The sequence below is a fragment of the Ambystoma mexicanum genome, chromosome 1q, assembly GCF_040938575.1.
Source record: "Ambystoma mexicanum isolate Mex_15411 chromosome 1q, UKY_AmexF1_1, whole genome shotgun sequence".
NCBI lineage: Eukaryota > Metazoa > Chordata > Amphibia > Caudata > Ambystomatidae > Ambystoma > Ambystoma mexicanum.
Genome location: NC_090922.1, coordinates 439,789,707 through 439,817,502, shown reverse-complemented (window position 1 = coordinate 439,817,502; position 27,796 = coordinate 439,789,707). Strand labels below are relative to the sequence as shown.

The window sequence follows — 27,796 nt, the reverse complement described above, 5'->3', positions numbered from 1 at the left end:
AAACCTGATGAAGGGTTTCCCTCTGTCTGGTCTCCATAGGCTCTGCATGACCTGAAGATGCCGCAGGTGATGTGGACAGGCTAACGAAATGGCGCTGCTAGAGCCGCATAAGGGGCAAATATCGTCAACACAGGCACGCCAGGCTTCAGTTTGGTCTACTCTGCAGGCGAATCCTAAGGATGAACCAAAATGCTACATTTTCATGAAAGAGGTTGAGAACCTCGTGGACTACTGTGCTTATTAATACACTGCACTGGATGAAATTATTCAGAAGAGCTTAGAAGTCTTTCGAGAAGGAGGCGAGTAGCCAGAGGTGTAGCCAGGATTGTCTAACAAGTGGAGTCTGAAGCTAATGTAGTTGGAGCCACCAGGGTGACATTAACGTCTGCAAATGCCCACACAGCATCTGTAGATGCCCACATCTACAGATTTTGTGTGGGCCTTGCCCGCTCAGGCCCGATCCTGCCTACGCCTTTGCGTGTAGCTCATTTAATTTTCCCAATCTTTCTGGGCTTTGCTTCCAAGCACAGTCGCATTGACAACATTGTTCGTTTTTCGAAGAAGTACAAAGCGTGTGGTGGAGTGGGAAGATGCATGCATGAATACTTGGCATGTTATGTTCCAGGGTCTTGCTGGAAGGTGGCTTTTTTCAGTTTGCACGGCACCTGGTGCTACTCTCACAGTACACAGACCGAGGCTTGGCAACCAGCGTGGGGGAGGAGGTCACAAAATCCCCTCTACACAGACCAGGCTCTGTGCTGTAAGACCACGATGGTGGTGATGTGTGCACGATATAACATACACATGACATAAGATCAGTAGTGGAAATGGACTTATTGGCTTCTTACTGGGGTGTCCCACCTAGGGAGTAAAAGGTTTTGGCAACCTGACCCTTGTACGCTGTCCTTTCAGCAATGTCCTTGTGTTCATGTGTGCTCTGATGCCTGCAGGCTTTGGTGCGTGACAAATAAATAAATAGCACGCAGGGGGGGGGGACGGGGACTGTGGGCCTGGCTGCCGGGGGGAGGAACTGTAGGTCGGGTATTTTAGTCACCCCCATAAACACGTGCCTAATAGCCCCTCAGAAGCTTAATCATGAACACCTGGAAAATAGCTCAATTTTTGTATAACATCACTAAATTTAAAATGTGCACATCTTTTAAACCCCAAAAAATACACATCAATATTTCATCTACAGTGCAATATTGACAATGGATTTTACAGAGCTCCTGCTCAGTCCTTGAATATGTCTTGTGGGGAAGTGTCTCACTTGTGAACATAGCGATCAGGGTTCAAAACCTGCCCCCCCCCCCACAATCCCCGCAGTAACCTAGCATTCTGAGATGAATCTGGAGTGCTTGTGGATTTCCCTGGATTGTAGAGCTGGATAAAATAACATAATAGTGTGAATATCAGAAAATAGTCTTGTTTAAGCTTTGGACGCACGTGTGGGGTGCTCAGGGGGGGATTCTGAATTACAGGGGCCAGGCAGGTATGTGTGTAGTAGCCAGGTTCTCACAATTGTAGGTTGAGCCCAAATCAAATCAAAATGAACATTTTTTTAAATCAACAACGTCGGCTGGTGGGGAGGAGGATCGTTTGGTTACTTTTTTTAGGCTTGCCATTAAGGGTTACTATATTTGTAAATGGTCACCATTGACATGTTCCAAATACTTTATAGGCGTAGCACGTGGTGATCAATTGCCATCTGGCAAGGGTGCAGAAGCCCTGGCTTTTTTAAATGTGATTAAATAAAATCATGCAGGTAATTCCATCTCAGAGAGGGTGATCTGCTAAATAGATCCCTCTTTCATGAGCTCTATGCCAAAAGCAGGTGTCCTGCTGCACCAGTCTCCTGATCTGCAGTGCCTGCTCTCCAGTGGCCCAGAGCAGATTCAGAGGGCACAGGTGCCATTTTAACAGGTGCTGTGACAGCCAAGTCACTTCAGCACTGATACTGCATTTGAGGTCAACGCCTCGGTTCCAAAAGTCACATAATTGTGAGGAATAACTATTCTGGTGGCCGTTTAATTTTTAAATGTAAACCCATACCTAGGTTTAGGGTATGGTAGATATTAATTCACACAACTATAACAAGCCATATCTGAACTTTAGCACTGTGAGCCCAGCTCAGCTGTGGAAGGATTGTGTGTATCGTTGGCCAGGCACCTTGGCCCTGCCTATGTGACTGTGCCTCTCCTTTGATCCTTTTTGAGGTCTGGCAACACTCTTCGATTGCAGGTAGCCTCCCAGTAGGAGCTACCCAGGGATGCAGGAATCCTTTCAGCACCAAGTAGTTTAGGTATGATGTAAGAAGGCAAAGACCACTTGTCACACGCCCAGTGATTAGCCCCTTAAAAGAAGCTTGCTTTTACCCAATCACCTGTAGACTTTTGCATATAAAAGATGGGGCGTCCCACTCCTTCTTGGATTTACTTTTGGACCATCCAGGCAGAAGGAAGAATTTGCATGGACCTCTTGTGGGAGTGTTGACTTTCCAAAGTCTTCCACCAGTGAGGTGAAGATTGGGCATCCAGGGCAGAGGCCAGTTCTGCTCTTTAACCATCCCCACAGCACAATGGGTGTGACCTGTTGCTGGAGCAAGACCTGTCTCTCTGCCAGCTACACTGGTACCCAGGACCTCACTGGAGATGGCTCCTACAGGTGTTTGCCGGCCTCCACTGTGTTTGGGAGAATGAGAATGAGGACCTCTCTTGTCCCTGAGGCCTTGGATTGGGACTCAGCAGCCTGAGAGCCAGAACAGCCAGGATCCATGCGCTTGCACTGTCGAACCGCTGTGAGCCATGTTTAGAACCCATTCTAAATAGTCAAACCAACAGGACCCTTGAGAGATTCCTTTGACACTTGCTTGATCTTCAAGCCACTGTGCCGCACATTTGAACAAGTTTTCCACTGCACTGCACCACCAGCTGAGCTTGTCGTTGCCCCACCTCAAACTAGCTCATTGCTACAATTGCCATCTTCAAACCACTTATTGAGCCACAAGCCCACTTCCGTGTCGATCCAAATAGACAGCCAAACTGACCCTGGTGGCCTCATTGAACCATGACCTTCGAACGCAGGATCGAACCGCTCGACTTAAACCGATGCATCTATTCACCAGCGTTTTTGCCATTGAACCGACTGTCGAACTGACCCTGGTGGCCCTCACAATCAGCACTTCTTATGAACACTGCTTCAAACAGCAGCGAAACTCAGCTAGCTCATCACCTGCGCCTCATCCGGGACAACGCGACTGCCACATTCAAGCCTGATTCAAACCGATCTCCACAGCACAAAGAAACCTGGTTCAACACTTTTGAACTCCCAAGAAAAGCAGAAAGGTGTTATTGATGGTTTATTGCCTCCATGGTCTATCTTTGGTCCCTAGAGACTTTTTATGTTACGTTTTAATCCGTTTTTCGCAAAAGAACATATCATTTTATAAGCATTGTGGTCTTTGATTGCCTTTCACCTCTATTGCGATACCCAGAGTGCTGCATCTTTCTGACTGTGCATATTCTGTGTTTTTTCCACAGGGTTGGGTTTTTGTGGTGTTTTTCTATTTTCTATTTAGGTATTATATATTGTGTTTAATTAAAGTGTGTGTGTGTGTGTTCATATGTGTGTGTATATATGTGAACAAGTGCCCGTTAGGGCACTAAAGGCCTTGCTGGCTGACTCCTAGCTGAAAAATGTTTTCAAATTAAAATGAATATATGACAGACTTTCTATGTCTGTCTGTTCTTCGCTGCTTATCCTGTGCGACCTTGATCCCGTTGGTATTTTTTGCTTTCTAATATATATATATATATATATATATATATATATATATATATACCTTGATTGGACATTGCTTTAATTTTGGACTGTTGTACTTTGCTCTTTAGGTTACTACTGGATGACATTCGTACTCCCCTTAAGAGTATATAGCCTGCCTTCGCCACATGTTACCACAAAAGGCAAAGGCGGGTTGTCTCTCGGCTGTGCCAGTTTCACCTTTATGATTGGGATCACTCTTGTTTTGTAGAAGTGTGAGGGTTGAATAGGCGGTTTTACCCACTACTTATGCGTGTCATCCTGCGGTGGTGAAGTCCTTTCGTCACACACGTACACGCTCACCTGTAATGTTTTCTCAAGATCACAACGTTGCACTTCAGTGCAAACCCTGCTCCCCTCATGGCTCATCGCTTTACTGCCTACCTGGGGCAGCTTCACAGACTTTATCTAGGGGTGTTTGGACAGTCAGAGGAAAGGTCAGCTGCAAGTGGGCCACTGCTTAAGAGCTTTCCCTCTGAAAGTACACCTCATACTCCCTTCTCGTGGCCTCCCGCTATGCCCCACATATGACAATATTGGTTTGGCTCAAGATCAAGGGGCCTGTGGGAAGTGGCACCCATGTCAGTAGAGAGAGGAGAGAGTACTGCCCTGTTCTTCATGAGCATGCCCCTGTGAAGAGAGGCCATTGGAGGGCCTGAGACAGTGGGCCTGTGGGAAGTGGCACTGATTCCAGGGGAGAGAGGACTGCTGTGTTCTTCATGCACATCCTCCTGTGAAGAGAGGTAATTGGAGGATCTGAGACTGTGGGAAGTGGCGCCTATTCCGTTAGAGAGAGGACTGCCATGTTCTTTGTATGCATGCCTCTGTGAAGAGAGGCCATTGGAGGGCCTGAGACTGTGTGAAGTGGCGCCCATTCTAGTAGAGAGAGGACTGCCACGTTCTTCGTGCGCATGCTCCTGTGACGAGAGGCCATTGGAGGGCCTGAGACTGTGTGAAGTGGCGCCCATTCTAGTAGAGAGAGGACTGCCACGTTCTTCGTGCGCATGCTCCTGTGAAGAGAGGCCATTGGAAGGCCTGAGACTGGGGGAAGTGGCGCCCATGCTAGTAGAGAGAGGACTGCCACGTTCTCCGTGCGCATGCTCCTGTGACGAGAGGCCATTGGAGGGCCTGAGACTGTGTGAAGTGGCGCCCATTCTAGTAGAGAGAGGAGTGCCACGTTCTTTGTGCGCATGCTCCTGTGAAGCGAGGCCATTGGAGGGCCTGAGACTGGGAGAAGTGGCGCCCATGCTAGTAGAGAGAGGACTCCCATGTTCTTCGTGCGCATGCTCCTGTGACGAGAGGCCATTGGAGGGCCTGAGACTGTGTGAAGTGGCGCCCATTCTAGTAGAGAGAGGACTGCCACGTTCTTCGTGCGTATGCTCCTGTGAAGAGAGGCCATTGGAGGGCCTGATACTATGGGAAGTGGCGCCCATGCTAGTAGAGCAAGGACTGCCATGTTCTTCGTGCGCATGCTCCTGTGACGAGAGGCCATTGGAGGGCCTGAGACTGTGTGAAGTGGCGCCCATTCTAGTAGAGAGAGGACTGCCACGTTCTTCGTGCGCATGCTCCTGTGACGAGAGACCATTGGAGGGCCTGAGACTGTGTGAAGTGGCGCCCATTCTAGTAGAGAGAGGACTGCCACATTCTTCGTGCGCATGCTCCTGTGAAGAGAGGCCATTGGAGGATCTGAGACTGTGAGCTTGTGGGAAGTGGCGCCCATTCTAGTAGAGAGAGGACTGCCATGTTCTTTGTGTGCATGCCTCTGTGAAGAGAGGCCATTGGAGGGCCTGAGACTGTGTGAAGTGGTGCCCATGCTAGTAGAGCAAGGACTGCCATGTTCTTCGTGCGCATGCTCCTGTGACGAGAGGCCATTGGAGGGCCTGAGACTGTGTGAAGTGGCGCCCATTCTAGTAGAGAGAGGACTGCCACGTTCTTCGTGCGCATGCTCCTGTGAAGAGAGGCCATTGGAGGGCCTGAGACTGGGGGAAGTGGCGCCCATGCTAGTAGAGAGAGGACTGCCACGTTCTTCGTGCGCATGCTCCTGTGACGAGAGGCCATTGGAGGGCCTGAGACTGTGTGAAGTGGCGCCCATTCTAGTAGAGAGAGGACTGCCACGTTCTTTGTGCGCATGCTCCTGTGACGAGAGGCCATTGGAGGATCTGAGACTGTGAGCCTGTGGGAAGTGGCGCCCATTCCGTTAGAGAGAGGACTGCCATGTTCTTCGTGCGCATGCTCCTGTGACGAGAGGCCATTGGAGGGCCTGAGACTGTGTGAAGTGGCGCCCATTCTAGTAGAGAGAGGACTGCCACGTTCTTTGTGCGCATGCTCCTGTGACGAGAGGCCATTGGAGGATCTGAGCCTGTGGGAAGTGGCGCCCATTCCGTTAGAGAGAGGACTGCCACGTTCTTCATGCGCATGCTCCTGTGAAGAGAGGCCATTGGAGGGCCTGATACTATGGGAAGTGGTGCCCATGCTAGTAGAGCAAGGACTGCCATGTTCTTCGTGCACATGCTCCTGTGACGAGAGGCCATTGGAGGGCCTGAGACTGTGTGAAGTGGCACCCATTCTAGTAGAGAGAGGACTGCCACGTTGTTCGTGCGCATGCTCCTGTGAAGAGAGGCCATTGGAGGGCCTGATACTATGGGAAGTGGTGCCCATGCTAGTAGAGCAAGGACTGCCATGTTCTTCGTGCGCATGCTCCTGTGACGAGAGGCCATTGGAGGGCCTGAGACTGTGTGAAGTGGCGCCCATTCTAGTAGAGAGAGGAGTGCCACGTTCTTTGTGCGCATGCTCCTGTGAAGCGAGGCCATTGGAGGGCCTGAGACTGGGAGAAGTGGCGCCCATGCTAGTAGAGAGAGGACTCCCATGTTCTTCGTGCGCATGCTCCTGTGACGAGAGGCCATTGGAGGGCCTGAGACTGTGTGAAGTGGCGCCCATTCTAGTAGAGAGAGGACTGCCACGTTCTTCGTGCGTATGCTCCTGTGAAGAGAGGCCATTGGAGGGCCTGATACTATGGGAAGTGGCGCCCATGCTAGTAGAGCAAGGACTGCCATGTTCTTCGTGCGCATGCTCCTGTGACGAGAGGCCATTGGAGGGCCTGAGACTGTGTGAAGTGGCGCCCATTCTAGTAGAGAGAGGACTGCCACGTTCTTCGTGCGCATGCTCCTGTGAAGCGAGGCCATTGGAGGGCCTGAGACTGTGTGAAGTGGCGCCCATTCTAGTAGAGAGAGGACTGCCACGTTCTTCGTGCGCATGCTCCTGTGACGAGAGGCCATTGGAGGGCCTGAGACTGTGTGAAGTGGCGCCCATTCTAGTAGAGAGAGGACTGCCACGTTCTTCGTGCGCATGCTCCTGTGAAGAGAGGCCATTGGAGGATCTGAGACTGTGAGCTTGTGGGAAGTGGCGCCCATTCTAGTAGAGAGAGGACTGCCATGTTCTTTGTGTGCATGCCTCTGTGAAGAGAGGCCATTGGAGGGCCTGAGACTGTGTGAAGTGGTGCCCATGCTAGTAGAGCAAGGACTGCCATGTTCTTCGTGCGCATGCTCCTGTGACGAGAGGCCATTGGAGGGCCTGAGACTGTGTGAATTGGCGCCCATTCTAGTAGAGAGAGGACTGCCACGTTCTTCGTGCGCATGCTCCTGTGAAGAGAGGCCATTGGAGGGCCTGAGACTGGGGGAAGTGGCGCCCATGCTAGTAGAGAGAGGACTGCCACGTTCTTCGTGCGCATGCTCCTGTGACGAGAGGCCATTGGAGGGCCTGAGACTGTGTGAAGTGGCGCCCATTCTAGTAGAGAGAGGACTGCCACGTTCTTTGTGCGCATGCTCCTGTGACGAGAGGCCATTGGAGGATCTGAGCCTGTGGGAAGTGGCGCCCATTCCGTTAGAGAGAGGACTGCCACGTTCTTCATGCGCATGCTCCTGTGAAGAGAGGCCATTGGAGGGCCTGATACTATGGGAAGTGGTGCCCATGCTAGTAGAGCAAGGACTGCCATGTTCTTCGTGCGCATGCTCCTGTGACGAGAGGCCATTGGAGGGCCTGAGACTGTGTGAAGTGGCACCCATTCTAGTAGAGAGAGGACTGCCACGTTGTTCGTGCGCATGCTCCTGTGAAGAGAGGCCATTGGAGGGCCTGATACTATGGGAAGTGGTGCCCATGCTAGTAGAGCAAGGACTGCCATGTTCTTCGTGCGCATGCTCCTGTGACGAGAGGCCATTGGAGGGCCTGAGACTGTGTGAAGTGGCGCCCATTCTAGTAGAGAGAGGACTGCCACGTTCTTCGTGCGCATGCTCCTGTGAAGAGAGGCCATTGGAGGGCCTGAGACTGTGTGAAGTGGCGCCCATTCTAGTAGAGAGAGGACTGCCACGTTCTTCGTGCGCATGCTCCTGTGAAGAGAGGCCATTGGAGGGCCTGATACTATGGGAAGTGGCGCCCATGCTAGTAGAGAGAGGACTCCCATGTTCTTCGTGCGCCTGCTCCTGTGAAGATATGTTGTTGGAGAGCCTGAGACTGCTTTGTGTGCGCTTCTTCTATGTGGGAAAGTTTGAGGTGGAAAGTATTTACTTTTTTATGAGTATTTACTTTTCACTTTGATTGAGAAAAATGAGTTCTGCTGAAGTTTAAGGAAATGTAATACAAAATAAGAAAGGTGGATGAACCTGTCATGCCTAACATTGTATTGCACTACAAATGTGTACACACTGGTGGGGGGTGTTCTTTAGCAGATTGTGTAGAGAGGACAAAATGATCAAAACAACTAAATATTGATAGACAAGTGAACTGTATCACCTTGAAATGTATTCATACACAACTAAAGGCCCTGAAAACATCTTAAAATAAGAGCAAAACTTTACAAAATGGGCACTAACCCTCCATAGCTCTCAGCCGTCTTACTCTCACTGGTGGGTGGAGTGAGGTGTGCTTGGTGGGTGGGGATCAGCTGCTCCCATTGAATTAAGTGGGAAGAGATGCAGTGTGGTGTTAAATGATGTCCAAGGCGGATGAAACTGCTGAGCTGAGAGGCGTGCCCCCCCCAGGCCCCAGGTAGAGCGCAGTGGTCCTGTTATGGACACACGGTCCCACCGGCTTCACGCACAGGCACCACCTGTGCACCTTTAGGTGTTCATGAGAAATGTATGCCCCCCCACCACCACCCCATTCCACTTGCACCATGTTCCTCTCCACACCGTGAGATCATTGTGACGGCTCCCAGTGGCTCAGGGTCCATTGGAACCGAGACGACCAAATGCATGATGGGTTGAAAGATGACCACGGAACCAGTTTCCAAAGGGTGTGCCGCTTGTATTGGGCGTTATTGCTAAACCCCCTGCTGTGGCATACCGGATATCAGCTGGTGAGGCCTTCCTCCGTGGAAGGCGCCTCCTGTACCGTAAGCAGACGCACGCCTCTTGCTGTTATATCGGTGCAAGGCCAGCGGGACCGCTGTTTCCTCCATTAATGGCGCCAATAACCATATTAAATGTATCTGTATGTTTTGTAAAGAGCCACCTCGTTTCGTTGGGTCTAATCTTTGCAGGGGGTATTGGCGAGTTGGACTCTTCTTGGGCTTGACACCTGATGCCCTCTCTCTCTCTCTCTCTCTGCAGATCAAATACACGGGCTTCAGGGACCGACCGCACGAGGAGAGGCAGGCGCGCTTCCAGAACGCCTGCAGGGACGGCCGCTCCGAGATCGTAAGTGTCCGCTGCTGCACGAGCCTCTCTTCTGCGCATGCGTGTGATTTTTAAATGGGTTTGTTCACGTTGGCTAGGTTCCAGAATGGAGTACATCGGAATAAGATGGCAACCTGCACAATGGGGCATAATGAGGTGGTATATCGATGTGTGCAGGATTACAGTTTCAAGTGGGGGAGCCGGGATTACAGTCCACTTATATGTGTTGGATCTTAAATGGTCACGTTGTCGAATGTGAGCAGCTCACACCCGGCCACTGTCTTTTCGTAAAGGTCTGCTACAGATGCGGCATTATCAATAAGTACAAGGAAAAGTGGGGGCGGTGTCTGGATGAGCTACTGACACCGGTATAGAGTCGGGTTTGCACACCTGTATCTCTGGATTTTCTCCTGCTTCTCTGTGTCCCTTTGTTCACCCTTTCTTCTTCTAAACCCTTAATCCCCTCACGTCGCTTGAAGCACCTGGGTATTTGGCGAGGCCGCCATTTCGCTTCTTTGTTAACCCACATCCGCGTGCTGCTTCCTGCCGTTTTCACAGTCAGTGTATTTTGGGGGCTTTGACTTGAACACAGTCTATACCCTGCACTCAGTCTGTGCTGGAGCTAAAGAACCAAAGCATCATGGGCAGAGTTGAACCAGGACGTTTGGCTTAGCTGGCTCCTAGTGCCAAAGCAAGCCTGGCAAAAGACCCATACATAGATTAGACACTGCCTCACAGTGGCACAACACCATTGAGCTCACCCTCTTCCAAATATTGGGCTATGTTGACTCGACCTGGCTGACCTACAGAGCCCATGTACAGAACAGGACGCGGATGTTAAACAGCCGGTCTTCCCTGTCGACAAAGGCCTGGCACATTTCACTGTTAGCCCCTGCATTCATATGCATACATTTTTAGGTTTCATAAATCGTCATGTGGGGTGAGTACTTGCATGCCAGGGGAGTGATTAGAAGGGTAGAGAGGGGACAGGGGACTGTTTATTAAGTTGGTGCTTTCAGACTTAAAGGAGTGAGTTCACTGCTTGTAACATTGAAGCTTCACTGGAATAGTGTTATTAGAATATGTAAAGAAGTTAGATGCCCCCCACACAAAAAGGCATACCCCTCCCCCAAGTTAGTACCTCTCCCAAGATTTGACGAGTTAGCCCCCCCCACCCTGAAATGTAGGTTACGCCGTGCCCATGCCTCAAGACACAACCTTGAACTGGATTATTGTATCCACCGCTGCCCACCAACAGCACAGAGCCCATAACTGCTCTCCCCGTTTTGGAAGCAACTGAGAAGTGAGATCAAGTTATTTGTCCAGGATCACACACTTTGGTTAAGAGCTGAAGCTGTGGTTGAGTTAGGCTACTTCCGACACTTGAGCACAGCATTACCTCATCAAAATATGTGTCAATGTATTACTTTAAAGGGCTAATAGAATGCTTTGTTTTATACAGACTACTTGAAAAGTACATACAAAACATTATACACCATACTGATAAACATATACATCCCTAAAATAAGCAAAAATAGTATGATTGTAGATTTATTTTTCCCATCCTTGATGGAAGATTAAAAGTATCAGAATGCAGCAAAAAAAATGAGTTTTGCCATTGTGTTTTAAAGACTAGAGTGTGACAAGGACACCAGCTTGTGGTCATTTTTAACACAGGCCTTCAGCATATTATGCATGGTGTGAAGAAAATGTGAAGTTCCACAAAAGGGTAATTTTTTTTTTCATTTTCAAATAAGACGTTATGGAAATAAACAACTAGAGCTGTGGGGGTACGGGGGTTGGTGGGGTCTTAGAGGTAAAAATGCACCCACCTTTCCAATTGGTATCACCTAATGTTAACAACTGGATGGCCTAATACAGACATTGCCATGATTCTGAATGGTACTCTCAATTACCCCAAATACTATTCCTTATCACTTGAGTCATTACTCAGGGAAGAATGTCCGAACCCTTCCACGGGCGAACCTCCTATCCCACATATGTTTTCCTCTTCTTTTTATCCTTGTTTAAGCATAAGTGGATCTCTGGACAGCACTGTGCAGAATCACAGTAGCAGCTCCTACCCCACTCTTCTCATCAATAATGGTAAGCAGCACATTCATTAACGCCTTAGAAAGGAAAAGACCATCTCCATTGCTCAGCGCATCACTGACATGCTTAAGGCTTTGAGTCGCAACGGGCAGGGTACATCTCTATCGGTAGATGACATGTATTTTAAAAAAAAAGATGCCCACGTGTTCCCAAACGTGCCCTCCCACGCTGTCAAGTTTGAGTTTCCATTGGTAAGGACTGCCACACTTGAGCATGCCACATCGGTCAGGTGACCACCGTTTCAGCTGATAGCAGGAGATGGGCCATCAAGCAGTCCTTTGGCGACGAGCTTTGAAAAAGTTGGTCATGGAAGGCACCTAGTTAGAGGGCATTGGGTTACATGGGTACCCACCCCTATCACCTGAACCTCACCCCAGCCCCCTGGCTAGAAAGGTTTGCATACTTTTCAAGCCATCTTTTTAAACATTTCTATGTTTATAAAAGATGGCTTGAAAAGTACACAATTCAATCCATCTTTTATAAAGATTTGACGATGGACAAAGCCAGAGGCGCCTTTGTCCATCGGCGACATTTTATATAAGATGGCTTGAATTGTGTACTTTACAAGCCATCTTTTATAACACAGAAATATGGCACAGAGTCCCCAGGTTCGCCAAGAGTCGAAGCCGCCTCAGTGTCCTGGGAGGAGGGAAAAAAAGGACAGTAACTTCCTTTGGTGACCCCTCATGACTGGCAGGCACTTCTGTCAGCTTGCGGCTGCGGCGGGATAATGTGTCCCGCCAATGTTGTGGTGGGACTGGGAGGCACCTGCAGGGCCCCCGACTCAGCCCCAAGTTTTGGAGACTGCCAGGGCCCAGCCTGTTAGGCAGAATCCTGTGCAGGGGACCACTGCACAGAGTTAAGACTACAAGTGGTAATACAAGTTCACCTTTGGTGCAAGCCTGTACTACACAGTTATAGTGGGAGCAGTAGCGGAGCAGCCAGGCTTATCTCAAGAGTAAATGAGCAGTAGCAGAGATTACACAAAGGGACCACAATTACTGTGACTCAAGCAAACACTGACTCAAGGTTTTTGGTTAAAAAGTAAAAGTACATTTATTTTTAAACCATCTGTTCACAAAACACTTCACTTCTATTAAATTAAAACCACACTTCAAATACATTACACATAACCAATCCCCCTTGTGCAGAACAACTCAAGGTAAGTACCTTAGCATTTGACAGACCAGTGTTATGAAACAAAAGACGTTACCGGGAATACATATGCGATCACTTTTTGACAGTAATGACAGTTCGGTCTTACTAAAGATACGCGTACCTGCGGGAAGAAATGTTACCGGAGTTAAAACACACTTAGCACCTGAATTAACACAAGAGGGTTGGGGATAAAAATCATAGGCAATAATTTTGTCAAGGCAGACAGAATCAGAGAACACTTTCTAACAAGAAGATAAAAGCCAATAGGCCTGCGCCAGTGTCAAGTGCAACAGGGTTCCTGTTGTCGAGGATTACACAGTCAGACAGTTCACGATTCAAGGTTGGCAGGAGTACTTGGATATTGGCAAAAGAGGAAGCAAAAGTTATAAGAGGGAAGGAAGAAAAGGACAAGCCTTTGGTGAGGAGCAAAGGGTTCACCCTAGTTCCTCGAAGTCGGACACAGTACCTTATTCTTTGAAGAAGCTGGTGCCACAGCAGTTGTTCCTGGTAGTTTCCTGCAGACCCACGGTTCCTGGAGCTTCAGTCATGGGGACAAGAAGGAGGACGTCTGGAGTGATCTGTAAGACCCAGCGATGAGGCCAGCAGCAGCGACGGTGAATAAAAGGTGTGCTCCTTTAAAACAGGAGAGGCTCTTCAGCTGGCTATCAGGCCCACTACAGCAGTGTGCAGCGATTTCGACCACAAAGAGGATCCTCTGGCTGTGGAAGATGAGCTGGTTGACCCCACCAGGCTCAAGGGAAGAAGACTCCAGACTGGATCCTCTCTGGTCGTTGAAGGGTAGATAGCTCAGGACTGCAGCAGGGGCTCTCACTGGGACTCTGGGTTGCAGCAGCCGTCTTCTTCTCCGCTTCTCTTCGGTTCCTTGCAGTTCCAGTGGTGACTCTGACTTCCAGCCTAAGAGAGTCCTGCCTTTTATGCGAAGATTCCCCATTCACACAGCCTGGCTGTGAATCACAAAGCATGGGGGTTGTCCAGCCCGGACAACCACCTCAGCCAATCAACACAAAGTGCGACTTGGGTCTCCATGGAGACCCTGTGCAGGGGGTGACTACACCCTTCCCCCACATTCAGCCCACCTAGACACCCAGGCGCCAAGAGGAGGGCTTCTCTGTAGAAGCCCGCCAAAAGACGGTGAACAAAGAAGGCAAACCTGATTTGCCGAAAACACAAGAAGGACTTTAACAAAAAGAAATGGTGACTAAACCCGAGCGGAGCCGAAATAGAAAGTATTTGGGCAAACGGGTTTAAGTCCGAGGCTACCACATTAGCCTGGAACAATACCACGTTTAATGTTATAATCGCGGTCGAAAAGTTAGGGTGGATACCACTGCCACCAGCCAAGTCTAAATGTTAAAAGAGCAAAACAAAGCTCAGAGAGACACAGACAAAAAGGGGTAGGAATTAACCCTTTCTGATACTCCATGTAAGATGGGGTGTACTGGGTCTGTAGTTTAAAAGTGATTACATAAAGTTAATGGCAACTTTACAAGTTTCTGGGGGACAGTAGTAAGCTCCAGAAAAATGGGGTCAGTGGGAAGTCTAAAAGACAACCCTGTGTCACTGCACGTGCTGTGTAACACACACAAAAAGTGGGGCTCATGGAGTGGTGTGCTCCAGAGCCCAAGATCACACAAACAGTAGAAATACACATGGCAAAACACATGTAAGAGTGGGAAAAAGGCTCACGCTCTTACCAGGTGGAAAAAATAAACCCCAGAAATCCAGCAAAGCTGCTGAGGGACTCACTAGATGAGGGAAATTAGCTATAAATGAGAATTCTCCCTTACACAGGGCCCAGTGCACTTGAAGAACTGTCCTCACCAATGGAAACAGTGTGAACCAAAACACGCACCTTCAGTTTGTGAGAGCTGTTCCTAATGTTCATGCCTAGCTGACTACATCATAGCCACCGAGTTGTGATGTCAATAAACACAGAGCGGAAGCACAGTTCTTGGGTGATTGCCAGATTGGTTTGCGCCCCAGAAACGCGGCATAGGCACTCACTCTTAGCTAGATAGACTTACTAAAAGTGAAAGATAGCCTTTCTAAAAAATACACTATTTTAAAAATGCTTTGCCACCCTTCAACTACTTTAAAACTGGAATATTCATTATCAAGGGGGTAATATGCAGAAAAGTGCAAAATAAAGCGACAGTAGAAGACAGATGGCTGCTGCATCTGCACAAAATAAAAGTATAACTCTGAGCAGAAGCTAATGCGCTGCTGTAGAGATGTGTGAGTGGCATATTCTCGCGTCCCAGCGGTGTCCGTGTCGGATTCAGCATCGCAGTTTGTGGATGAGCTGAGTTCCATTGGGTAGAAGGACACCCATATGTACGGCGCTGGACGACTGTCCCTGCTACGAGTCATTTGTAAGGCCTCTGGTTGGCCTTGTAGCACCAGGGTCTGTGTACAAGCATGCATATAGAAGCAGCAAGCAGATGTCATCTTATCTTTTTGGCGGCCATTTTGACTGCAGTGTCCATTTTACATTTTTAAAAGGGCGCTCGGCCATTTTAATGAAAGAATTGTGGTGGTCCTTGTTTTTTCTCCCCCGCCCTCTGCCTCTTGACATCTTCGTTTTATCGGAATGTGGTTCAATATTGTTTTAATTGGATGCTCTTAATTAGGATCTCTCACTCTCCCTGCACTGACCTGTGTTGACCTTAGATTTATGCTCTGTCAAGCACGCCGGCGTCAGTAGCCTGTTGATAAGTGAAAGTGCTCTCTCTCCATTTTTTCTCAATAATAGTAATCAATGTGCATAATAGTTGCTTCTCCTGAGGCAGAATTGTTTCAGTTGCAGACAGCTAATTGGAGTCACAAATAAGGCTAAAGCTGCAGCACCAAATGAGCAGCGTCCTTCGCGCAAAGTCACATTTATGCCAGACACATAATGTTTATATAAGAAGTGGCTCAATCTTAAAAAGCTCGACTCGAATGATGGCGTAAATCATTTACATAATAATTCAAATCAGTTAAAAACCTTCATATGCATAGTCTTGTAAGGGAATTGGAACCAAGCCTTTAAATGCTGGATTCACCTCGCTTATGCTTCAAATCGGTGTGAAGCAACTTTCAAACATAGCGTTCTAAAAACTTAGTTTGACTCAGGTTCACCCATTGAATTCTAAATAAAGGCTAATTAAAGAAGAAAGTCTGATACAAATACAGTAAGCCAAAAAAATATATATATATATAAAAAAAATAAAGGAAATGAAAAGAAATTATGCAAAAACAGAAAAAACGGCCACAAGTTCGAGCTGAAATCTTCGGGCTCAAATCTTTCAAACCATTTCGAATTTCTGCTCTAAATAGGTTAAGTCACTCCAGATGATTCGAACTCGCCTTCTTTGGTTCAAATCACATTCAAGGCAGCTCAGCCAACCCATCATTATATTATTCTGAGAATTTGCTTTTGGAGTGCACCTTATCACAAAACCAAAATGGTGATTGGAAGAAAATGATAAGATTGCATAAGATGCAACCTCCGGTAAGTGGCCAATGCTGGAATGAGCACAGGCTCCGAGCTCCCTATTAACTCGCTTGAGAAGGAATGTGCATGCTCCCGGGGTAGCATGGGGTCTACAGGGCCGTGGAGGATTTCAGCCCCCAGTGCTTAGAGTCAAGACCCTTTTCTATTAAGCACCAAAATCAGCACCCCCCAAAGATCCCCTAAAGGACAGTTTAAGGGATTGCTGTCAGGAGTGCTACAGGTTTCTCTCTAAATGAGCACTGCGTCCCGAGTCATCAGCAGATGCTGGGCAGCCATTATCCGTTTCTGTGTACAGGCGAGAGGTGCATGTACTAATGTCACCTTCACGGTGCAAATGATCTTCTCCCCACTAGCATGCCCTGGGAGCCCTGAATCTTCATCCCACCCATTGGAGGCTGGACTTACAAAGGACCATCATTTTTTAGGGCGCTTTGGCGCAGCGTCAAACGGAGATAAATTTGCACCCATCAGGGTGGGGGTCATCCACCGAACAATCCATGCCAAGAGCTTCCACCACTGCCTCCACGCTGTGCCTTGTCCTTCTCGCATCCCTGCCTCACCCAAACCCTCCACGGAAAGTCTTTTCCAGCCTCCCTCTCCAGGCCAGCACCCCTTTTCCCAATTCCTCAGGCGGCACACGATCAATGTACCTGCGCTGCGTGTTATGCAGCCCACCCGCCGTTCTCCTGCGATGAGGTCTTCTCTCTGTGGTGTTTCTTGACTGGCCTCTTTTGGGAATGGTCCAGGAAACGCAGTCCAAAGTTTATGGGTGGACTACTTGATTTTGGAATCCTGAAATGTATTCATCTTGTATACTGGTCAAAATCACAACCGTTGCGGTTTCAAAGCACCCAGGCTTGTTGGAAGTTGGAGTATTTTTGCCCCTGTCTGGGGTATCCAGACCGTAGTTCGCAGAGGAAATTAAAACAGAAGGGGCTAAGTGGTGGGGGAAAGTGGGTACTGAGAAGGCAAACCTGGTGGTTCAGGTTAAAGGTAGGATATTGTTTGCGATAACATGGCTGCACAAAGATCCAACTAAAGTAGATCCTAGGTCAGGATTGCAGCAGTTAACAGGTTAAATCATGAGGTGTCTGAAGGACAAAAGGATGTTTATCTGAGGACTGTTTCAGAGCGATAGATGGGTATTACTAAAAGTAGTGCGTGGCTGCGGGATGGGCTCGAGATATGCTCAAGCAGACCCTTGAAACATGTCAAGTTTAATTGCCTGGGGCTTGTTTCTTCATCACAAATCTCCAGAATTGTCATTATGGGAATTGCAGGTGTGGCAAAGTCAAGAACAGACTGTGTGATAGGCGAAGTAGGATGGAGACCGGCTGGGCAAGTAGCGAAGGATAGACCAGATACAATTGCGTACTTTTGTGTGTGAAATGTACCAGTGATCCAAGCTTAATTTTGGCTCAGTGGTGGTTAGGCTTTGAGGTCTTCCACAATGGCTGGCGGTCATTGCTAACATGGGTGTGTTATATAAAATGCACCCGGGACGACGGAGACCAAATGCCCTCTTCCCGAATCCCTCAGTCCCATACAGCCATAGGTGGGAAAGCTGCGCGTTGCCATGGGTGCGCTTAGCCGAGGGGAGTCTTGGAACTCTGGCTCCCCGGGGATCAATGCCCTGGACCGGGGTTCCTAGGAGTTCTCATCTTTGGCTCCTTTCTTCTGCATGCCCAGGGCAGTCCTGTTCGTATGGGTCATTTTCTTGCAGGATTATTTGACTGACCAAATGACTATTTTAATGGATGAACACTCCTTTTATTATAGTAAAACGTTCACTCTCTTTTTATAAATTCTAGTTACGATTTCATAGAACTTATGTCACACCTGTTTGATATTTGTGTGCTTATTTGAGCTAGGACGGACCTCAACAGGCACCTAAAATGTTGACTTGTAATCCAAGTTAGGTACAATTTGAATGCCCCAATGAAAAGATGAGCATCATTAATTAAACAAGCATACGCTATCCTTTGCATTGCAGTTCGCAATCAGAATCTAAGGTTGGCGGATGAAAAACCATCAGCAATTGACAATCAGATCACAAACCACTTTTACAAAATCGAATGGGTTTGACAGCACAACATCTGCGAGTGGCGAATAACGGTTTGGAGACAGTAGCTTCTACTAGGCTTTCTAGGTGTGACGAAATGACTATTGCTCCGCAGGAGTACAGGGAAGAGAAGTGGCTAACTAGCCTACTCAGCCCCACAGTACTATCAAACCAGCAGTGACCCTATCATAGAGGTGCTACAGGCACAGCTGAACAGGCACATCTCCTTTGCCTTTTGTGGCAGGGCACGCCGAGGGCAGGCAGGAGTCGTCAGGAAGGGTTGGAGCTGGTCACAGTAGCTACCCAAAAACCATAAGTGCAATTGTTGCAAAACAAAACCATTTCCAAACATAGAATTTTAATCATAGAATAAAATTCAATAAACTCACTCTAAACTTGAGCAAAAGCCACCCTAGCAAAGAAAGCACAGAGCTGTTGTAGACTGCCTCACTGGGTAGATGAGCAGGGGTGTTCAGGCACTTATTTGGCACAGTGTTCAAGAATGGCTCAGAAGAAAAAGGCAGTGAAGCGGGGGGAGGGGGCTGTAAAAGTCATTATGTTCCCAGAACCGGACTAGCGGGTCAGGGGCTCTTCACAGGACCTTCTTTTTCTCTTTAGGGCGCAAAAGCACCAAGACAGGTTTCGAGGAGCTTACCAAGGTGATGATTCAGCAGGAAGTTCGTGAGTTGGTGAACTGGGTCCACCACAAGGGGCCTGATGCATGGCAGTGTTTTATAATGGCGCAATCCCATAGGAAAACATTCCATGAATCAATGTGTGGTCCAAGCAGCAATGGAACGTGACTTGGGCAAGCATGGGACAGACAGGCAATGTCCAGGTCGGTGAAGCTCAAAAACAGTTACATTCAGGAATTAATGCCCAGAAATATTCCTGGACATGTGGGTTGCTGGAAGGCCCAATCTGGGAACAAAGCTGGTCCTTCTGTTACGCACTCCCACTCCAGGGAGGTTTGGCTGGCACCTACAGGGAACCCTTCACCTCCAGTGAATAGAGTCCTGGTTCCAGTGCAGCCAGCAGTGAGGCCTTGGTTCAACAATGGTCTTCCCCACTGTTCGCTGCCAATGGTTAGGGGACATAGCTCTCCTCTGCCTTGGATGCCTTCTTTCTTCACCTGTATTGCAGAGGACTTTGGAATGGACTGCATGCCCAACAGAGGTCCAAACAGGCATCCTCCTCCTTCTCTTGATATTCCAAAGATGAATCCGAGATGAGGGCCGAAGCAAGCCTGCTATAAAGGGACTAATCCCCATTGTTGGAACAGGTGCCCTTTGCCTCATGACATCACACCCGGAGTAACTTGCTTGCAGGAAATGGAGGGGTAAGAAAAGGAACTCCAACAGAAAGCGAGAGGGTGGAACCCTTTTCCAAGCCCACATTCCCTCTCTGGCTACTCAAACCCTGCTCCTTCCCATGCCTTCTGGCTTTAAAAGGATTCCAGTGATCGGTGCCCTGGTGTGAGGCAGGCTTTGTCAGTGCTACCTCTGAAGCATCTTTCTCAAGAGACATCCTGGGAGACGTTTCTATGCCCTGGGAGGAATTTGTAACCCTTCCTGCTGGAGAATCAAAGAGACATCATCCTGGCTTTTGTTCCACATGTCAGGCCTGGATACAGTCAGCCTTGATGCCAATATACATCATTTCTGCCCAAGCTATGCCCTGCTTAGTGAGCTGACACTGGTGTGATACTAAAGTAAGGTATGAGCCGAGCCGTAGTTTGAGATCCGCCAAACAAGGACTGATCAATCCCAGCCTCCCAGGTAAAGCCACTGGTCTCGGTCGAGCTTTTCCGAGCCTGGCGACTTCCCACTGGAACAAACTGCCTTGCAGCCTTAGACTGGAAAGCAACATCCAACTCTTTAGGAAGCAATTGAAGACATTTCTCTTCAAATAATTAGGCAACTACTACACCACATCATGTTGCCATCTTTCTGCTTCTCCTCTCTCTACTCTCTTTTTGTGTCGTCCCGTTAATCTTCGTCCTTGTGCCTTCTTTCGCGCCCTGATGCTTGCGAGCTTCGGCGCGTTACAAATAAATAAATAAATAAATAAAATAAATGTGGCTTTATAATTGTGTGATTCCAGCAGTCATCAAGCCAAACCAAATATGGCTTACGTTTACAGATTTACCCGCCACCAGACTTTCTAGATTCCACAATCATTTTCATTTAAGTGAGAGGTTCAGACAGTTAAAATGGCACCTCTGCCTACAGGGACTTTTTATCCCAACAACTTCCAGGGATGTACATGTGACCTCTGAACCTGCGGTATGACACTGCAGAGCTGGTGCTGCAGATGTCCATAGACTGGATACAGCGAGGCACATGTGCGCTATGATTTTGTCATGGAGCTTTTATGAAAGAGTGACCCGATTAGCAGGCCTCCCTTTTATAAACAGAATTGCCTGCATCGTTTGATTTAATACAAATCAAAAAAGCCAGGGCTTAAACAATTTTGCAGATGGCAATCCGTCAAACTAGTTCCTTCAGCTTGGCAAATGTTTGGAACTTTCATATGGGCCAGAAAAGGATTGAAAGCTGTAAACCGCTGTACATTGGCAGAGGAGAGGCGCCAGTTCCTCCGTGGGAGTCGTGAACTACCTCCATGTGGCTGACCTCATCCTCTGTTTCACAAAGCTGACCACTGAGCTTGAGACTTGCGGGTAAGCCAGGGATGTAGGAGAATATGTTGTCTGGCGATGTGAAAATGTGTGCTTCCTTAACTCCCAGAATGGATAGTTCATTACACTTTTCTGAATCTATAGCTTAAGTGTCTGGGCCGATATACTAGAATTGTTTTATGCAGTGTTATATTTGTGCATTTGTATGACAATGGGCCTCATTACGAGGCGGGCGGCTGCGGAATGAACGGTGCCGGTAAGATACCAGCACCGTTCATTCCGGGCCACCACATTACGAGTTTGCTCGCGAGTGGCGGTAGGCACGTCTGGGCCAGACCAGAAGTCCATACCGCCGCCCATGAGCAGACCAGCATGCTAACAACGAACCTGTCATTAACGGGTCCGTTGTTAGCATCCTCCCCATTCCCGTTGAGCCCTATGGGGGCTCGAATGGGAATGGGGATGTACTGGGTCCGGGTCCTGAGAAAAGGGAATTACCGGGCCTGCAAAAGACGGAATGGCCCAGTAATTCCCTTTTTTCGGGACCCGGACACGAGTTTGGAGGCAGCCATGCTGCTAAGAACAGCATGGCTACCTCCAAACTCGTAATGAGGCCCAATGTTTTGTCCGAGAAACAACTTATAAAAAAGCAGATGCTTGGAAGCACTAGTCACTGTGTATGCACTAGAGACAGAAATTATGCATTCATTTCAAAATAAAGAACTAAAATGGTGGATTGTACTCCTTGGAGATCATCTAAACGAAGAGACTGTGGGGTCTGCCGCGTACCTGGGCACATAGACGTGGGCATCCCACGATGCACCTGGCAGTGATTATCAGCAATCAACTGCAACTTTCTTTGAGTCCCAGTTCCTTTGATTTATAAAAAGTTCTTCCTCTCTTCTCCATTCCTTTCAAGCTCCCAATGTTTGGGAACGTATTGCTATGACCTTCTCCACACCTGGAAGTACTTCTCGTTGGGGGGTAGGTCTGGCATGGGCAGAATTATGGCAACACTGCTCAAAGACAGGCTGGCAATCGATGCCCAAGCCAGTAAGTGCAGCCAATATCCTAGACACAGGGTGATTTGGTCAAGCGCCCACAATACAGACCCAGAAGAGGCTGGTGCCATCCAAGGAACTGATTTTAAGGCGGCGCTCAACTCTGCAGTCCACTTAATTGCTTTTCGCTATCCACATGTGCATTTATAGCGCCGTGGCTGCCTTGCTTTCTTCATAATTAGGGATGACAGCCCCATAACGCTTTTTTTGTATATTCACCTGAGTATTTGTCCTTGATACCACTGGGGAGACGGCTCACTGGGTATTATGTCTACTGGGGAAATCTATGCGTCAACTGTGGGTCACGTGGTCGAAACCTTTTGAGGTCGATAAAATGATGGCCATTGACTTTGCTAAGAGTAGCGCTTGTTGCGGATTGGGTGAATATATCCACAGTGTGTAAACACCCTCGTTAGTATTGTTGTATTACCTGTTTAATGCACGCAGGCTTGACCATCAATAGCTAAGGTCTGGTACAATGCTGCATTTGGAATGTACAACGTATAGTTTGGTAAAATAGTCGTGTACTTCTAGGACCATGAAGAACGGTGAGAATGTACTATCAAGACGGATTATTCAATGTGCTCTTCATTCATTTTAATCACTGAGGACACTATTCAAAGATCATCCCTAATTTTGGGGAAGGATCTTAATAGAGGTGGCATAAATATGCTCATTTATAAAATATAAATCCAAAGACATTGGCAGTCAGATAGGGACCAGCACAGTAATTTAGTTTGCCCGGTTCTCTGCTTGGGTAGCACTGCAACCCGCTGTCTGAATGGTGCCATGTCTCCTGGCACCATATTCTGGATGGGTGGCATTCAGCGGGCACATTATTTAGAGGGCGCAGCATTGTCCGCTGCAGCATGGTTGATGGCAGCGGTTTGCCAAGCAGCATTCTGTGCTTGGTTCCGCTGCCCGTGCACAGCGTTTTTGAAGGGAGTCATTTCGCCTGGCATTGTACACATGACCGGATTTTATGGTGCACACAACTTTCCGTCATGCATCCAGTGCCTTGCTTAACTCTTGCCAAAAATATCATAACTGTCTCCAAAAGCTATTTTCAGCGAATATTCATGGAAACTTGTTATTCAATTGCTTCATTTGGCTTCAATGAAATATATCCTCTTGCTGTGTGTGTGGCCCTGAGCCACCCCACCCTTCAATAGGGAAATGGGCACGAACCCTAGAGTTTTGGAGAAAGAATGGACTGGGCAGCATGCACACACATGGAGTCTATTTTATTTTTTATTTTATTTTTTACAAAATCGGCTGCAGATATTCACACAAAATCACAAATTTACAGAATTCAATAAGATCTTTGGCCATGCAGATGGTTTGGACAAGTCCCATCAGTCCTAGCCACCATAGTCACTGGTGAAGGACAGTGAGAATTGAAGTCCAAAACATCTGGGTGCTACAGGTTGCAGACTCCTGTGGCCTAACCCTATAAGAGTAAGTAACAAGAGTAACTCGCCATCCCAGTGTCCAGAGGTTGGTGCTCACAATGGGTCCCGAAAATTCTTGTCAGGAAAACCCAATCAACCTTGTGAGTTCAATCAAGTCTTCTTTTCAGGTGTGGTTTACAAGATCTGTACAGCCAGGGACTTGAAAGAAGAACAACCACCCTTCCTAGTGGTGGGGCCCTCAAGTCAAAATCTAAAGCAGCAGCGAGGACGACTACATAGAGGCAAGAGAGCCCGGCAAAGCAGGTTCCATCGTTTCGATGAACGAAGAAAGGCAGATCTCCCAAAGATGAAGGTACCACGAAAAACGACTATGGTTTGGGCGAATCGGGAGAGTCCCGAGGAGAGGAGCAGATGAGGAAGCGTATTGTAGTCTCAATCCCTTTTCAGGCGGCGGCAGCTTCCAACACCAAGGTCCGACGACAGGGGTGGTAAAACGTGATGTCAGTGATTAAATGGCCCAGAGGCTATCTCAGCAAGGAAGACAGAGAGAGTCCAGCAGGAGGATGGAGGAGGCCCATGACAGACAGCAGAAGCCTAAAATCCAACCCGGAGACACAGGTCAACTAGTATGGCCAGATCTGGTCCTTAAATTGCAGCAATGGCCCACAAATGGGGGATCCCTTTAGCACATAAGTAACACATTCACACACACAAGCAAAGGGGCTGGCCCAGACCAGCTCACCAATCACACTGAGGGATTAGAAATAAAGGGTTAAACGGCCAGCCAATCTGGTTGGCCTCTAAAATTGCCAATCATCCTAAATGAATCCCACACAGCCAGCCCAGGGCCATGAACTGGTCTACACAGTTCAAACTACTTCAGAGGGTGCGTGGCTGGGCTCATAGAGAGCCCACATAAGCAGAAAGACCATGTTATGCCTGCCTCATACTTTCCTCGAAAAAGGAAGCCCCTAATACAAAATGGTTGCAAGCAGTACCTAAAAAAGTTATATTGGTACCTTAATTGCAACCAAAAGGTACAATGGGCTATTGTGCAGCAAATGGACTTGCACAATTGGTGAAGCCAAAACTGAATTACAGTTGCCAGCAGCCTACTGCCTAAAACAGCATTGCTGTTCTCTATTGTCTCGGTTGCTGCAGGCACGCCATTGTGGCTGTAGCGTTCCCTCCATGCCAGTTGCAGCTTCCGGTTCATGTACGGTGCAGGCACGCCATTGTGGCTGTAACGTACCCTCCATGACAGTTGTAGATTCCGGTTCATGTACGGTGCAGGCACGCCATTGGGGCTGTAACGTTCCCTCCATGCCAGTTGCAGCTTCCGGTTCATGCACGGTGCAGGCCGCCATTGTGGCTGTAACATACCCTCCATTCCAGTTGCAGCTTCCGGTTCATGTACGGTGCAGGCACACCATTGTGGCTGTAACGTTCCCTCCATGCCAGTTGCAGCTTCCGGTTCATGCACGGTGCAGGCACGCCATTGGGGCTGTAACGTTCCCTCCATGATAGTTGCAGCTTCCGGTTCATGTACGGGGCAGGCACACCATTGTGGCTGTGTTTCCTCCATGCCAGTTGCAGCTTCCGGTTCATGTACAGTGCAGGCACGCCATTGGGGCTGTAACGTTCCCTCCATGCCAGTTGCAGCTTCTGGTTCATGTACGGTGCAGGCACGCCATTGTGGCTGTAACGTACCCTCCATGACAGTTGCAGATTCCGGTTCATGTACGGTGCAGGCACGCCATTGGGGCTGTAACGTTCCCTCCATGCCAGTTGCAGCTTCCGGTTCATGCACGGTGCAGGCCGCCATTGTGGCTGTAACATACCCTCCATTCCAGTTGCAGCTTCCGGTTCATGTTCTCGAGTGTGTTCATTTCTAGTGGTTAACACCTGGAGGACTTTTTTATGTTCAAAAGATGGAAGTGTTTCAGAGGCACCCGCTTTCCTCAGTGTTTAGGATCCAGTTCCTTATCGGTTGTATTTAGGATCAATGAGGTCTCATGAGGCTGGGCCTGGTTGTGTGCTCACCACTGCTCTTTAGATCTCCTTGGTTGAGGGCCTTCCGTTCTCTCTTGCTAAAGGGCGTTTCTTTAATGTGAGTTAGGATGTTGTATGTTGGTCTGAGGATGAGGAAGAGGGTGGTGAGGTGAGGTGGCAGTCGGAAAAGTGAGGCTACGTTTGTGAGGCCCTCCTGCAGAAGATTCTGTGCAATGCGTGGCGTGCTGAGTGTGCTTCTCTTTTTCGCCGTTTACATTAAGGTGTAGCCTGTTAAACAGAAGCCATGGAGTTTTTCAGAAAAACAAATCATGTCCAAAATTCTATCGTTTGATAATGGCCTATTTTTTAGATCACTATGTATATCGGTGAAGTGGGTCTTTGAGGGAGATGTTTTGCTACGGATCACAAAATGGCTACCCTACATCAGACCCAGGGTAACAATGAATGGATCCGCTTCAGACCGAGAAAAGGTATCCATGTTGGGTACCGCCTGGGCTGTTTCTGAGACAGGCGTTTTATCCTAAATATAAATGGATCCATTGCTTTGTTATAAAATGTGCTGAAGACACAATTGGCGGACACTGCAAACCCTGCACAAGGAAGCCAAGAGCCACCTAAATATCTGCAGTGCCTGGACAGCCATACAGGTGAAAATGGCCTGGGTTTAATGTGGTATGAATCTATGTGTTTATTTCGATATTTTGCACAGTTCCAACCTGCCTGATTCGGTCAGAATTGTTCCAGTGGATGGTACTGCTTTGCACGTGACAGTGGTTGACATGCGTGGTGTCCATGGTTGAAAATGACCCCCCGCGTGTTTTTATATGGTGGAGTGATCCAAATGAAAGTGAGTGGTGGTCCCTAGTAGCTTTCAATGTGCCTTGGCTTCGACGCGAGGAGGCACCCAGTATGATTAGTTCGTTTAGGGAATGCCCTCACCTGGCGGTACAGTTCAATAGGTGGGGCATATCACAACAAGAACTATTGAGTGGAAGGTCGCAGGCTGGATTGGAGGAACTCTAATGAAATGCGCTACACCACAATAAGGTTAGGGACACTCTTGAGGGGCAAAAGGATGCACATGCCTAGCGTGTACTGACTCGCGGGTGTTGCGAGTAGCGGCATTCTAACCGCACTTGACAGGCAGAGAGACGTGGGGCAGCCCCAGCTACGATACTATCAAAAAGTTTGGCCTCAGGATAGTAAAAATAGCAGGGGCTACAATAGATCAATATTTTTGCCTGGTGCAGAATGATTGGTTGCTGGCAATTCTAGTATTCTATTCATTACCCCCAATGCATCTATATTTGGTCACTCTTATTTTAGGGCAGATTACGTTTTGGGACCCCAGCAGTTTCCTTTTTGCACAATAGAATAAAGCCCATTGGATCCTCTGCTTGCAAAGTGAAAGGACAGGACGCACTCGCTGTGACGCAGGTTCACTTTGCCAAATTCAACCGGGGCAATCGTAGCCACAAATAAAAAAATAGAAGAACAAATATTCCAAAACAATGTGCACACTCAAACTAGCTCGAATCTCTTTCCGTTTCCTCTAAAGCTAGTATTTATGTCCAAAACCGAGCCTGTGCAAAAAAACATAGCTTCACTTTAAGACTAGTCCTGCAAATTACTGGCAATCAAACATTTTGTATCAGCCAGTAGTGTTTAGGACTTTCTCCTTTAAGAGATGGCATATTTTATTATTCAGCTGGATAGCCGCTCAGTTATTCACCCACCAGTGAGTATAGTTGTGATGGCTGTGTGTTACACGACAAGTAATTCGTTCTGAGTTACACGTTTGTCATGGAGGCTGAGTACAGCAGTGTGTTGGCCTGACCAGCATGAGGGGCTGGCGCTGTCCCCTTTATGCTCATTGTTATTCATGAAACTGCATATTTGGCACAGCAGTGCTGGAGTGCCCCGAACTCTTGTTGCTTGTTGTGTGACTAAGACTGATTGACAGTTAAAAAAAAAATAGCAAATAAGTGTGGGTGCTCAGAAATACGCACTGGGGCTCAGCCGTAGCAAAGTCCCCCAAAGACCTGCTTATTGGTATCAAGTTCATATCTCTCACCTTCAAGGGTGCCTTTTAGTTGCCCTCCAGTGTCCTCAGCCTTTGTACTTCCGGGGTACATTACTCTGGATATCTCGTCTTCCCAGGTTACATATATCTCATCCACATGGAATCAAATCAACTAATGGACCAATCCCAGCTAGGTTTCAGACCAATGAGAATATCAGAATCACACTACTTTCCATATGAGACGACCTAACGACGAATGCTGACAACAACATACCATCAGTTCTTATGCCACTGGACATAGCAGCTTTCAAC

At 48.1% G+C, this 27,796-nt stretch overlaps 1 protein-coding gene across 4 annotated transcripts in view; it reads left to right on the top strand.

Moving 5' to 3' along the window:
* The window catches only part of CBFB (core-binding factor subunit beta), a 304,252-nt gene that overhangs the window by 15,025 nt on the left and 261,431 nt on the right, over nucleotides 1-27,796 (top strand). For all 4 annotated transcript variants that reach the window (XM_069640155.1, XM_069640181.1, XM_069640170.1 and 1 more), the window contains exon 2: nucleotides 9,423-9,509. In XM_069640155.1, the coding sequence (XP_069496256.1) occupies nucleotides 9,423-9,509 (87 nt within the window). The remainder of the gene's footprint in view (nucleotides 1-9,422; nucleotides 9,510-27,796) is intronic.